Consider the following 15,659-nt stretch of genomic DNA (forward strand, 5'->3'; position numbering starts at 1 on the left):
AATATAGCCAACCTCACAGTTCATCCAGTAATCCATTTTTAATGCCTTTCAAAGCAAATTCTAGATATTAGTGGGCTTCTAAATATTTGTATGTGTGCTTGAGTTCTATTTTTATTTTTTCTTATAATATCTTATTATATTTTGGGTTGTTTAAATCAAGACATCATATCCACTAGAGCAGTACCTTCCATTTATGCTAACTTACTGCTCAGTTTACATTACTTTACTTTCTCTCAAAATTTTAGAATTTATGAGGAACTGGATAAACTTGATGGAGAAGGGAGGGGGTTGACTATTTCTACACACATGGTCCTCCTGTGTAGTTTCAGGGTGTTGGCTACACCCAAATGTACTTAGGGCTTACTCCTGACTCTGCTTAGGGATCACTTGCAGGGCTCAGAGAACTATGTAGGATGTTGGTGAATATGAAGTATCAGGTTTTCATTAAAGTAACCAAGAATGGGTGTAAGGTGGATGAGATTTATAAAACGAAGATTGAATGTGGGTTGAAAAACAACCACCTATCAGTTTCTCAACCTTTCTAATCATCTTGCATCTTGTAGTCTTTTAGATTCTCCAGAGAATAACTTAGAGGATCCTAAGTTGGGGAGACCATGGAGCAGTATACAACAAACAGCAATAGTTCAACAGAGCAAATTGTTGTACAGGCTGGACAGATTCAGCAGCAGGTAAGGAAGACAAACTGCTTTAAATATAACAGTGGAACTGTTAAATATAGCAGCACTACTCAGTAATGGAATTATTGATGCTACCAGCTCTCAACAAATAGGCCTGATGACTTGTGCTGCACTGTCATTGGTTTGAAGTTTCGATTTTTCCTCCTGTCATATTCCATTTAGAAGTCTAATGTATGTCCCTTTAGAATCAGTCTGCTTTTCATAGAACTTGGTTTAATTGTAAATTGCTTATTTAATTTTCTAAATAGAGAGCACCAAATCTTTACTGATGGAAATTTGGAGTTCATTATTTTCTGAATTCTTTTTTCTCATTTGGGTTAAGTTAGCTTTTTATGTAGTGAGGCTTTGACCAAATTGACAAACAAAGGCAGTCAATTTCCAAGAAATTAATTGTTTTTTAATATCCACCACCCTATTTCTAAAAATTTGTAGTTTAAAATAAGGATAATATTTGGACAGCCAATTATAGGATAAGAACATATCAGAAGAGAATTTCCTGCAGCTAGTTTATTCCTAAGATTGGTTGCTTTCTTGAATTTATAATTAAGAGTACATTTTCTGATACTTTCTGTGTTGTTTTAGGACAACTCTGTTTTTTCTCCCTAGAAGAAACATGTGCCTTCTTTTGTTATTTGGAGACTGGGTATGTTTTTTTAAAATAGAGCTAATATATAGATAAGCAATATGTAGGGAGGGCAAAAGAACTTTTGATTGTGAGTTAGTTACCTTTTTGACCAAAGGAGGGAGTTAACTCTTATCTGAAGCTCCTTAGCTGGATTTTTTTCCCACATAGTTGCTATGACTTGGGCAGCTTCCTTTATTTTTAGAAAGGTCATTCTGTAAAAGGTTTACATTCACACCAGTGCTCTGATGGGTAATTTTATTTTTTATTTTTGTTCTGTTTGAATTTATTATCAGAAGATATAAAAATAAGGTTGGGGCCAAGAGATAGAACAGCATTTAGGGTGTACTGGGCCAGATCTGTGTCCTGCCCATGTGAGATTCTTGGCACTGCTGAGTGTAGCTATGAAGGCTGCCAACTCAGTTGAGTTGGTTCTAAGCATCTATCCTTGGACTGTGGGACCTGAGCAGTATTACATACTCTGGCCCTTGAACTGAACCAATAGCACTCTTGGCCAAGAATTGCCAGTGGACCACCAGGTTGCCTGAGCATTGTTGGGAAGTTGTCCACCCCACCCTCCCAAAATCCCAGAACATTGGGTTAGATCACTGAGAACCACATAAGTAGATGGAATTTGGGGACTTATGAACTTGACCTCTCCTAAAGATTTTGGTTTACAATAATTCTTGATTTTTCCTTTTCAGTAATTCTATTTAAGTCTCAGAAAGTTTTTGTTATTGTATCAAGGCCATTAAAATAGGTAACTTATATTCTTGTGAATTCATTTGAGGAATTAAAAATCATTAAAATAATTAAGTAGAATTATCTATTAGCTTTTTCAGGAGGGAAGGCTTCAAGAATAAAATTTGTGTTCATGATGGACAACTTTTGTGTTTTTTAGAATAGGAAAGTATGTTTTGAGTTTTTCTGAGGGTTAAGGTGGGGTCAAGGAACTCTTCTGTAAACCAGCATCAGCATAGGGTGTCTATGGCTTGGAAGTCCTGTGTAGGGGTGGGACTACTAAAAGAAGACTCCCTTCTTCCACAAGAGGTAAGATGATCTCATGTCTTGAACTACATAAGCATTTTCTTCTTGACACATTTCAAGCTCTTCCTGTTCCTGTTCTAGCAGCAGGGTGGTGTCACTGCTGTCCAGTTGCAGACTGAGGCCCAGGTGGCATCGGCCTCAGGCCAGCAAGTCCAGACCCTCCAGGTAGTGGTGCCCTCTCTGATTCTTTGTAAGCACTGCATGAACTTATCCTGTCCTCATGTCTGGTGCTATTTGTGATAGGATCTAAAAGAGGAATGGCCAACTCAGTTGCATGTCTTTGATGCTGCTAACTTTCCTTTGAATATATAAGTTGCCAGTTCCTTAATGTTATGTGTCAAGTTATGTAGCAGCCCCATTATCAATTTGTTTCTTTGCCTGGGAAAGGAACATAGGTGATAAAAAAAAAAGTTATTTTTCTTTTTTTTTTTGAATCTTACGGTTTTGGGGCCACACCTGAAACTGCTCAGGGCTTACTCCCACTTCTGTTCTCAAAGATCATTCCTTGCCAGTTCAAGGGAATTACATGGAATGCTGACAATTAAATCTGGGTTAGCTGCTTTCAAGGCAAGAGTCATACCAGCAGTGCTTACACTTCAGCCCCAAGAAGAAATTCTTTTAAGTAGAGTTAGAAGCTGCTTAGGGCTCAAACTGTCTAGTCCAGGGGTCCTCAAACTTTTTAAACAGGGGGCCAGTTCACTGTCCTTCAGACTGTTGGAGGGCCAGATTATAGTAAAAACAAAAATTATGAACAAATTGCTATGCACACTGCATATATCTTATTTAGAAGTGAAGAAACAAAATGGGAATAAATACAATATGTGGCCCGCGGGCTGTAGTTTGAAGTCAGATTGCATGGTAAAATTTCTTTAGTTTGTATTAAATTAACAGAGAAGAAAGTACATCCATATCAACTAGGCATGTATTGTGCTACCCCTTCCTTTTTTTTAAAGGAGCAATTGGGCTGCACGGCCACCTTTGACCTTGGTAGAATTTATCTCATCTCCAAATTTTGTTAATCTCTTTAACCTTTTCTAAGGAAATACTGAGCTGTTTTACTACTAGATCTTCAGAGATTATCCCATAGTGCTTAAGTATTACGTATTAAAGCTGCTGTTGGCATTTTTATTTGGCCAATGCAGTTTCCTAACATTGTGTATGGCCGTTAAATATGCTAATTGGACCATTTTGTTCAGCTTCTATATAAATGTATGAGTAGAAGCATCCAAATTTTCTGTGTCTAGATTATTTTAAATTTCAGATGACCATGTTTTTAGAAATGGCAAGATAGGGGCACCCTATTATTCCTCCTCCATTGAATGTATGTATTTTCAAGTAGGACCTAGAACGTGGAACTGGCATCTAACTTGATTACTACTGCTCCTAAGCTTCCTATTGTTATACCTTACTCTCAGCCTCAGTCTTGCTGCACATAATGTTTGATGATGAAATAAAGCCAGTTCCAAACATAAATTAGGCTGAATAAAAAACTGTGAGGTTGTAGGTACTCCTGAATTACATTCAGACCTTATTCATGTTTTTCATGCTTGCTTCATATTACTCACGTGTATAACAATATTGTCATTAACCACTTGTGTAATGGGAATGTAATATGCTTTTAATTGTATGGCTTCTTGTCTGGTGCATGTTTTTTTGTTATCATAATGTTATAAGCATAGTGGTTTCCTTGAATTCTAAATGGTTTATGTGTGCACGTAAATGAGGCAGGATGAGGGATAGTCAGAAAATTAATAATAGTTATACCTTAAAACTTGTGTTTTTTGTATTTTATTTGAAAGAATGAGACCCAGTTTATGCAAATTAAGGAAACCTCATTCTAGAGATCATTATTTTGTTCAGTATGTAGTCTGAAAACTTTTTCCTTATTAAGCCTTGGCATATATAGAAAAGGAAATTTGATATGGGATGGAGAAGGAACAAAAGAAGAGAGTCAGGTTGTGTTTTCAAAAGTTCTTCAAAGGATTTGGATTTCCCTGGAAATTTTGTGATAGTAATGGTAGTGGTATAAGGAAGGATCCTTTAATGTCTAATCTACTTATGTAGGGCAGGGTTAATTTCAGCAACTATGACTTGAAGACAATTTTTATGACATTAAACGTGAATGAATATTCATAAAAATGCTCCTTTCTGTTGAAAATCTTCCAAACAAAATCTGAAAATGAAAGTTTTGGATTTCTAGCTTATTTATTGAAATTCTTTTTCATTTCTGAAGCAATTGTTTTTGAAATTCAGAATCAAAGCATTTATTAGCTAGGTATTTTTAATTGGAAAGCAAGCAATAGAGCACTTGCATTGCCATGAGTTCTAGAGTCTTTATAGGAACTTGAAAATTGGGACTTTCCTCTTCTGGTGAAGTAAAAAATAATTGGGCAGATATTGGTGAGAAAAGTGGTAGGAATTCCACCACAAATGGTCTAGAAAATATATATTTTTTTATTAGTTGCCTTTTTAATCAATTACTGGCCTTAGAATTTTAGATGGTAGAGTACAGAAGGTGTAGACTCGCAAGGGTCTCAGACTCGCAGCCCACGGGCCTCAAACGGCCCTTCGTACAACATTTTGTGGCCCTGCCCTAGAGGCACCATTTTTTGTTTTGTTTTGTTTTAGTTGTTTGGGTCACGCTCCCCAATGTTCAAGGCTTACTACTGACTTTGCACTCAAGGATCACTCGACTTTGCCTCCTGCGGCCCCCAGGTAAATTGAGTTTGAGACCCCTGTAGAGTATTAAGAAATGCATTTTTAATTTATAAATAGAAAACTATAAGTAGGAAGTGTCTTAGTCAGAAATTTCTGTGGTTGTTTTTATGCCCATTTCCTGGAGTCGGTGTATATTCAGTTTGATTTGCTCCCTCTAGGATATTTAGAATCTAGAAACCACCGTCACCACTACTGGCTATCCTTCCCTTTGCCTTCCTGTAGTTCTCAATAAAGACTAAACCTGAATATTGATCTGAAAGGGCAAATAGCTTTGACCTTAACTCTCATGAAGTTAGCTTGTAAAAATTGCTTGTGTCTATTGATACTTCCCTAGAACTACATTGATCCCATATGTCTTTTCATAAAATATACAACTGAATATACAACTTAAAATATACAGTTGATACAGTTGAAGACTGTAGATATTCAAATTTGAAGAAGGTAACTTGAGCATGAGGACTTTGAGACTTATTTTCAGAGCCTCGCTTACCTTTTTCTCCTCTAGGAAGGAAGCAGAATATTCCAGTGATTATATTTTGGTTAAAATCATTTTATGGCTAAGATATTTCATTGTTTTATTTTATTTTATTTTAGGTCCAGGGACAGCCATTAATGGTACAAGTCAGTGGAGGCCAGTTAATCACGTCAACTGGCCAACCTATCATGGTGCAGGCTGTTCCCGGTGGACAAGGCCAAACCATCATGCAAGTACCTGTGTCTGGAACCCAGGGTTTGCAGCAAGTAAGTGGTCTGAAAGAATTGCTTAAACATTAAGAATTTTTTATTTTTAAAGAATAATTTGTTACAAACACTTGATGCTACAATTCTTTGCTTTCTGCTGTGTTTTTTCAGTCAATTTTCTACCTTTGTAGTACTAATAATAGAAAACAACTATATAGAAATTGGAGACTGTTATATTTTCTTGTATAAAGAAAATGAGAGATTACTGTATCTGTTACTAGTACATGTATATCTTAGGGAAAATTTTTTTTAGTCTGCTTAAGAGATTGAGTTTGGATCAGAAATGTTAAACTTATACTTTTTTTTTCATGTAATTTAAATTGTTAACTACCTTGCAAGTGATGAGCAAGAAAACATTTCAATCAAAATCAACTACACGGCTAAAGAAAGCAATACTTAGAACAAAATATATACTCTGCATATATTAAAGAAACTAAAAACATTATAAAACTTATTTCCTAGGAAATTATAAAAAGAAAAATAAGCAAATATGATTAAAATCAATGAACTGTGGAACTAACAAAAATTTAGGAGACTACATTAAAATTAATTTTTTAGGCAAAATAATTGATAAATTCTCTAGAAAGACTGATTCAGATGTAATATATGTAAAAGAAAAACAATGAAACACTGAAAAGATTTAAAAAAGTATATTTTAAGAATATTGCACGAAGCCCTAAAGTTAGAGAATTTTTTTTTTTGTTTTGTTTTTTTGGGGCCATACCTGGTGGCGCTCAGAGGTTACTCCTGGCTATGCACTCAGAAGTTGCTCCTGGCTTGGGACCATATGGGAGGCCGGGGATCCAACCGCGGTCCGTCCTAGGCTAGCACTGGCAAGGTTTACCTCTAGCACCATCGTGCCGGTCCCTAGAGAAAATTTTTTGTGACACTTATTTTTTTATATAATTAATTTTGGAATCATACTAAATAATGCAACTAGTTTCAAAAGACCTAAATAAACCTTCGCCATTTTTTAGCAAGGCTGAGAGATCCTCAGTTTGGATCATTTCCTTCCTTCCTTCCTTCCTTCCTTCCTTCCTTCCTTCCTTCCTTCCTTCCTTCCTTCCTTCCTCCCTTCATTCCTTTCTTTTTTTTCTTTTATTGTTTTTTCTTTCTCCCTTTCTTTTTTCTCTTCTTTCTTTTCCTCTTTTTTCTTTTTCCTTCTTTCCTCTTTCTCCCTCTTTCTTTGTTCCTTCTTTCCTTTCTTTCTCTTTTTTTAATGTCTTTATTTAAACAAACCTTGATTACAAATATGATTGTATTGGGTTTCAGTCATATAAAGAACACCCCCCTTCATCAGTGCAACATTCCCATCACCAATGTCCCAAATCTCCCTCCTCCCCACCCCCACCCCCTGCCTGTACTCAAGACAGGCTTTAAAGTTAGAGAAATTTTTATCTAAGTTGGCAAGTCAAAAGCATGATCAGTTTTAATGCCAGAAGGAGTGTGGAAGAAAGTTGACTCTTTTTGCTTTTGTTTTGTTGTTTTGTTTTGTTTTTTTTTTTTAATTTGTAATTTCAAATTCTTAAGTAGTTTTTTTTTTCTGAAGTAGTTTTATGAAGTTTTTTTCATTTTTGTTTTTTGCCTCATTTCTGAAATACACTCTATAAGGAAGAACAGCAGTGATAGGTAGGGAGAAATGTATGAAAACATTTGTTACAGCACTGTACAGCAATAAGTAAGAAAATGGTGTCCTCCATATTAATAAGAATAAGAAATAGTTGGGTAAACTATAACTATATGTGGAGCTTTATGATGCTGTAAAAAGTAGCTAGAATCTAGGCAGTGGATTCTGGGAAGATAATAGAATAGGGGGCACTGGCTGAATCTCTGGTTCAACTATGTCACATCTTTATGCCATTGACAGGTCCTTAGAAAATTTAAGTTAAGGGGCCAGAGCAAATAGCACAGCAGTAGAGCTGACCCAGGATCCACCTGAGTTTGATCTCCGACCTGAGTTTGATCTCCCGCAGTCTACATGGTCCCTCAAGCCAGGAGCGATTTCTGAGCGCATAGCCAAGAGTAACCCAAGTGTCACTGGGTCTGCTCCAAAAAAAAGAGAGAGAGAGAGAGGGAGGGAGGGAGGGAGGGAGGGAGGGAGGGGGAGAGAGAGAGAGAGAGAGAGAGAGAGAGAGGAGGAGGAGAGGAGAGGAGAGGAGAGGAGAGGAAGAGAGAAGAGAGAAGAAATGAAATGAAATGAAATGAAATTGCAAGTTAAATAAAAATAGGATGTGTAAGGAAATTCATTTGTTGAGGAATGTAGTGGGGAATGGGGTTTGAGCCATACTGAAAGTGCTCAGAAACTATTCCTGCCTCTCTAGTCTAATCATTCCTGGTAGTACTCATGGGGATCTTGTGCCTAGTTGGGGGACCAAGCAGGGTGGCTTCCTATAAGGCAATCACCTTCATTTCTGTATTCTATTTCTGGCCCTTAGTTATAACTGCTAATATAGTATGACCAAAGCCTTTTCTGATACAATTTCTCAAGCAATGTATACATAATGTGTATGAATGGGGATTGGTAGAATGAATGGACCCTCTCCACCATGTGTTGGGAACTGTTTACTTTAGCTTCTAATCACAGATCTCGGTAAAAGAAACATTGTATTGCCATTACATAAGCTCCTACATCTCCAATTCAGCAAATTGACATAGGATATTTAAAAGGCCAAAACTTTTACTCACTTTATTCTTCCTTTCCTACAGTTTTGTCATTTTTCTTCTTTGTGCACCAAACATTAAAAACTAGGATGTTCAAATGTAACTGCCTGTGGGGAAAATTAATAATTGAAGACTGCATGCCCAGGGACAGATCTGGCTAAGAAAAGTCTTCAGAATACTTTAAAGTTTATTTCTTAGTTTGATAGTTGGTAAATAGACAGTTTAGAATGATTACTAGAAAAATAATTAACAGTAGAAAATCCTAGAGAGAATACAATTTTTATTTGCCATATTGACAAAAATGTCCATTTTTAGCATTAAATAGAGGAGAAAAATATTTAAAATAATTTAAAAGTTTTGCAATTTTGTTGTAGAGTATCAGCATACAACTTTTGGTTCAAATGGGAGAACCAATTTAGTTTCATTTGATTTCCATAAAACTTGCTGCCTAATAGATAGCTGATGCTTGTTATGGCTCTTTCCACAGAACATCTATACATTATGGCTCTTCTGAGGAGTGGGAGATGGGAAAGAGTGATATTAGGCAAAATGGAGGTCATTACTTGTTGGAATAACTGGTTTTTACCCTATTCAGTATAATGCTTTGCTTGTGCTTATTACTCATGGACTGGAAGTATCTCTGGATCCCTACCCCTACTGTTTTTAACCCAGGGGGTTGATCCTTCTCCAAATAAAGACCTCAGGAAGAAACTGCTTGTGGTTTCCGTTCTACAGATAGCGTGTCTGCCTGCCTGCAGAGAACTTATGATGAGTTTTCTGACCCTGTTTTATCTCCTTAGCCTTGTGTTGACTATTTCTGTGTCAGCAGGAAAATAGCACTTGCTTCCAGACATATGTACCCCAATCTCTCCTGGACAGAGATAGGGTGGGTTGAGTGAGGCTTCCACTATATTTGGCACCCAAACAGGGTCATCATCTACAATTGGTTAGATGTTCTCTGGGGTTATTTTGTGTTTAGTCAAGCAGATAATTCCACCTTGGATAAAGATGCTAGTTCCTACTTGGTTCAGAGTTATGACATGGCTTGTTTGGGTTCGAGGGGGACCCTGGTCTTGCTTCATATACATATTGCTACCTTCTTTATTTCAACAATCAATATAAAATATATCAAAGTAGTAATTTACATATTGGTCATTCTGGTATTGATCCTAATTGGCATTATAACTTATATGCACCTTGCAGTGTGGGAGGCACAGGCCAAGCTTTCCGAAATGCCTCCAGCTTCAGAAAATGAAAGCACATTCCCAGTGTGATACTTTCAAGCCAAAAGCCCCAAGGCCATTCTTCACTGGCTCTAGGCTCCAGGGGTCTTCAAACTACGGCCGGCGGGCCACATATTGTATTTATTCCCATTTTGTTTCTTCACTTCTAAATAAGATATATGCAGTGTGCATAGAAATTTGTTCATAATTTTTGTTTTTACTATAATCTGGCCCTCCAACAGTCTGAAGGACAGTGAACTGGGCCCCTGTTTAAAAAGTTTGAGGATCCCTGCTAGGCTCTTAAGAGTTGCCAGGTACTAAGATTAAAATACCAGATGAAATATGAAAATGAGCCAGTCACAGCCCTCTCGGATGCTGAATCAAAAAAAATCCAAAAAAAGGTCCATAAAATTATCCCTACTCATCTGTTGCCACAACTCGTAGAGAGTATATTGAGTGCAGGACAAGGGCAGATCCAGAAATGTCTCCCTCCCATCAGGAAACAACCAAACTCCAACCTATGTGGGATGAAGTATATGCTCACATTATGGTCTGCCTTCTCTGTTTTTTGTTGAATTCCTTACAACCTGGAGTAAAGGTTGGTGATGGACTCCTCAGAACTTTAATACTGTTGTTAAGATCTGCCTGAGTTCTCCCCAATCGATGCAGTGGGACATGGGTTTTCTGACAGATAAAACCAAGTTTATAACCTAGGTCATTCTGGAATGATGATTGCAGGAGTTCAGTTGTCTTAAGAACTTTTGATAGGGGAAGGGCCTTTCTCAGACCCCCATAAGAAGGCAACTTTACCCCTTGCCATTTTGGGATTGGTCAGGGAGATAGTATTGTGTGCTTAGGAGAAGGTTGACATGGATGCAGAATTTAAGGACAGTTTTACAAAAAATCTTTTAGACTGCTTCTGAGTCATACATGGAATTTCTGGGGAAACTGACATGCTCTCCAGAGGCAGGTTAAAAGCAAGGAAATACAGCAGCTCCTGACAAAACTGTTAGCTTTTGAAACGTCAATGAAATTTCAGGTATTTTATGTCCCACTAAAGAGAGAAGATGTGATGGGATTTCTATAGGCTTGTAGAAACATTGGTTCAGTTGGGCACAGGCTTGTATCCATGCTCAGGAGAATGTTTTAGCAACCTATTTTGTATGGAGGCAAACTCTGGGGAACCCTTCTAGAGGATCTGGAGGCCCCCCCCCCCCCCAGTATTCCTCATTCAAGGAGACCAATTGGACTTGGTCCAAGGTGTGGCAAAGGACTTCATAGGGCCAGAGATTGTTTTTCATCTTATCACCTCTTGAGTATCTGGGGAAGAGGTCCAACCTCAGCCCCATGAGTTCAGATGTTTTGACTGGTAAACTGGGACATTTGCACAGACTGCAGGATTCCTCCTAGACCTGCCCACTTGAGGTCAAGACCTAATCGTCAGTCTCAGGAAACTGGGTCAAAGGCTGATCACACCTCCCACAAAATCGGACAGAACCTTTCATCAACAATTCAGTTTCCCAGACCAAGATAGCTGCTAGCCATAGACTCATTAAAGCCTGCTACTTTAGGAAGCTGTGCCTTGGATATTTCCTTAATATGGAAATATGGATATTTCCATAATACTAGCCCAGTGCCCTTACAAGTTAAAATATGCCATAAAATGGTCTATTTCTTTAGGAACTGTGGCTTGAATGGGGAGAAGCAGTCTGACTACTAAAGGTATTTCTCTTCATCTGGAAATTATAGATTCTGATTATCTTGGAGAAATAATACTTATTTCTGTGCCCACAGTTTGTATTTTAAAAAAGGTGAAAACAGCTCAAATTGTATTACTTATGCTATGCTTGGCTGCTCTGGGTTGGAGATTTTGGAAGTACAAACCCTGATGCCTTTGTTAACCCTTTAATAGCCTTTACTATTAAAATTAAAAAGGAAACCCAGTGTTAACCTTGAAATTCATGGCAAAAAATTTGTAGGCATGTTTATCTCAGATGCAGAGATATCTAATATCTTTATAACACTGGCCGAATAGTTGGGCCTTGTAAGATATACGTTATGGCTTGGAGGGAATAGGTGGTGTTTTGTCTTCATCATTTGTCTGACAAAGTGCAAGACTTAAAATATGACTGTCTGGAGGGCCAATAGACTGTTCTTTACCATACAAGGTTTCAAATTTTTTTGAACCTCTGGGGTGTGACTTGCACAGACAGTGGGGTGCTGAATAATTAGGGCCACTGGGGTACAACACTGGCACCTACTCCACTTGAATGAAAATCAAATGTTCCAGTCTGGATACCTCAGTGGCCCGTGAACAAATCAATATTAGAGATGCTAAAAAACTTTGTTGAATGACAGCCAAATTATGACAGTTTGAGACATTATTCTCTGACTGGAATTTTCCTGTTTTTGTCATTCAAAAGAAGTCAGGTAGCTGATGACTATTATATGATTTGTGAGCTGTCAACACGAGCATGGTTCTCATGATGAAATTACAGAATGGTCTCCCTTCATTAGGAATTCCAAAAGACTTGGCCTTTGATATTAGTTGACTTAAAAGTCTCTCTTTTTTTTTTTAATAACATTTCCAAACACCCCCAAGGACAGAAGGCGTTTTGCTTTTTCAGTTCCTTCTCTCAACAGTAGAGCTACCATGCAGCATGTTCAATGGTGAGACCACAATGTGTCAATATTTTGTTGATATGGTCTTATGTCCAGCTCAAGTTTCTACAGGTGTATTCATCACATTATATGGATGATGTTCTCCTAGCCTGCTCTACGGACAGAATTACAATGTCTGTACAGATGTGTCATCACTTGCCTTCAGCTGCTGGTTAAAATAGCCACAGAAAAAAATTCAGACTTTGCCCCCATTGAAATATTTGGATTACATTTGGAGGTACATCTGTATGGCCCCAGAAAGTCTATCAGAAAAGTCTAATGACGCAATGATTTTCAAAACTTTTAGGTGATAGAAATTGGACCTGTCCCTTGGGATTCCAAACTCTGAAATTACCAATTTATTTACCATGCTGGAGGGAAGTTCAAATTTAAATATCCCCAGGTAAATGATTTAACTCAAAAAGCCCAAAAGGAATTAGATTTCTTCATAGACCAGCTCCAAAAGTCCTATCTTTCCAGGTTCATGCCTGGAGATAAAGTGTAACTGTTTTCTCAACTTCTCTAACTCCAGCATGAGCTATTTCTCAGTTGTTAACAACCTTGCACATCTGTGCCCTACTTAGAGTTGCTGCTCTTAGTAAAGCAAGCCTCAGAGTGTTTTCTTTGTTAGATTTTGATCCTGAAATCATGCCCTGCCAATTCCAAAAAAGGAAGTAGAATGCATATTACCATCCAGTGAGCCCTTTCAAAGACCCTTAATCCTCTTTTCTCAGATGAAATAGCCTCTCATTATCCTGCTGGAAAGGCCTGAGATTATTTTAGTGGGACACCATTTTGTAATCTCTTCAGTAATCCATTCCTCCCTCATACCTGACACCTCTATGTTTTACATTGATGGATCATCAATCAGAAAAGATGGCATCACTGTCTCCTCACTGACCACAATGGTGGTACAAATTACAAGTCCATTCAACAAATGTAACTTCCTACTTTAATTTAACTACTCTCCCATGTTTCAGAATCATGCAACGTAGTGAGTGACTCAGTTTACATTGTGGGATTATTTCCAGGAATTGTCACTGCCTCTTTAAATAATCATAACCAGGTTGTTAAGATTTGCTTCAACAATTACAAGCCCTTTTACAAAAGCATTCCGAGCCAGTTCTCATTACTCATGTAAGATCTCATTCTGGCCTGCGAGGGCCGAAGCTTCAAGGAAATGAAACTGCTGACCATTTGATCATGCCAATATTTAAGTCACCTGCAGAAGAACACATCATTCCATGGAGGCAAGCCAGACATATTGTTAATACATTTACCATTTGTGTACTTTGCATAAAAAAATCACATGTAGCTGGAGCCAACCTCTGAGGTTTGCAGACAAATGAATGTGGCAAATGGGTATTACTCATGTTAACTTCTTTCCCAAGAAGTTCTATCTCCATGTGGCTCTGGACACATACTCTTTAATACTTTTGCTTACAGTGGTCCTTAGAGAAAGAGGCTGGACACCCTAATTTCACATTACAGTGCTCTATTGTATTAGACTCCTAATACAGTGCTTATTATTATAATGTCTTAATAAATATTCTAAACTTCATTTCCTATTTGATTTTGCCTGCTAATATGATCTAATGTTTCTGTCCACAGATACCTTCGAAAAAGGCATTTGCATGCCATAGACTCTTGCTACAGTGTTTGTTCATTGAGTTTATTTTTGCAACTTACTTTCAATTCAAGCTAGTTTACTATCATCATAAATACCTTTGTCTGCAGTTTGCCTACAGGAAAGGAACCTGGATGCTTTAGACCTGTAAATTAAAACTCCATTGTGTAGACTCCTTTTGCAGTGCTCATAACCATATTAGTATTCTAGACTTGGAAAATATGATTGTTTTGAGAATGTTCTGTGCACAATCTAATCTATTAAGCTTTTTCAAGCAAGTTTACCCTCACCAATTTGATTTTCCTAGGAATTGAAAAACTTTTCCAACTGTCGTGTGTGTGTGTGTGTGTGTGTGTGTGTGTGTGTGTGTGTGTGTGTGTACCACCTTTATTATGTCTAATGTATATATTGTTCATTATGCTTGTCTAGGTTGTATATAGTCCTTCTGTATATATAGCCTTTCTCCTTCTACCTCCCCTGCTTATCACTTTACAAATTCTATTGTTTCTCTTTTCCTTCTCTCACCCTAGATTTGTTATTGCTTCCTATTTAAAACCCTTTTTACCCTCAGTTCTTCTTTCCTTAGGAGCTGGAACATTCTACCCATCTCTGTCCCTCCCACCCTCTTCTCTATGGACTGCTGCTTGCAACCAGATTTAGCTTTTGACAGAGCCTCAGCTCTGTTTTTTAGACTGCCACAAGACCACATCGCCAGCTGAAACTGTTCCAGATTCTACCCCCCTTGGACTATTTTAAAAGACTTAAGGAGTTTATGTATATTTCTTTAGGTGTATTTCCTTATTATATATAATTCTTTATTGTGTACTTATGTAGATGTTGTTGTGTATCTCTTGAGTTTTGTGTTTCTGCTAGAACCAGGTTATAGGGATAGTTTAGCTTATTATTACCCTCATATATATCAGTTGTATCCTGTGTATTGTTCCTGTTTGCATAAGCACAGTAAAGTGGGGAAAATATTAGGTATAGAGAGAAATTTTTATGTTCCAGGGGGGCCTTCCACCTGAACATTTGCATACTGACTTGGCAGGCTTCAGTGGCTCAGATATCAGTCATTCACCCCTGAACCTTAAGTCCCATCTTTGGAACTGGCACCGTTTATGCATCATCACCCGGAATTGACGTATTGGGACAAGCCCTAGTTCTGTCTTGGCACCAACTTGCTTTCAGGACAGTTTCTTGGCCACACCACCAAATGTAGGGATGATACCAGGAGGCACTTTGTGACCCTCCCTGACTTCGACATAGGATCAATGCAAAAACCAATCTCTAATTACCGAAGCCTACTGCGACAACTGTGTTTGAGGAGAACTTTTCCTGGGACTAGGAAAGACCTCGGGGTTAGAAAAATTAGTATGCCTGGAGCCTGTAGTTGGTCTTGTGACAGGATGCTTCATGGGTAGGTGTACACTTTGTTCTTAGACCAAAGGTTTTTTCTTTCTATTTTATAACTATTTTATTTCTATTTTATTTTTTTTATTTTATTTCTATTTACAACTTTTGCTTTTCTTTTTCTTTTTTTTCTTTTTTTTTTTTTTTTATTCTATTTTTATTCCCCCAACCTATGCAAAACACTGCCACCCTTTTTTATCTTTTAGGTAGCGGCTCCTGCCTTTTGCATAGAACCTTGGGACACAAATTAC

At 37.7% G+C, this 15,659-nt stretch overlaps 1 protein-coding gene across 3 annotated transcripts in view; it reads left to right on the forward strand.

Annotated features, from left to right (window-relative positions):
• Positions 1–15,659, forward strand: part of NFYA (nuclear transcription factor Y subunit alpha) — a 35,228-nt gene that overhangs the window by 6,204 nt on the left and 13,365 nt on the right. The window contains exons 2-4 of one of the 3 annotated variants that reach the window (XM_049765402.1): positions 564–689; positions 2,449–2,535; positions 5,680–5,826. In XM_049765402.1, the coding sequence (XP_049621359.1) occupies positions 615–689; positions 2,449–2,535; positions 5,680–5,826 (309 nt within the window). In that variant the 5' untranslated portion in view covers positions 564–614. The remainder of the gene's footprint in view (positions 1–563; positions 690–2,448; positions 2,536–5,679; positions 5,827–15,659) is intronic. The other 2 variants (XM_049765404.1, XM_049765403.1) reach the window with 2 other exon arrangements.

This window comes from Suncus etruscus, chromosome 18, assembly GCF_024139225.1.
Source record: "Suncus etruscus isolate mSunEtr1 chromosome 18, mSunEtr1.pri.cur, whole genome shotgun sequence".
Taxonomy (NCBI): Eukaryota; Metazoa; Chordata; class Mammalia; order Eulipotyphla; family Soricidae; genus Suncus; species Suncus etruscus.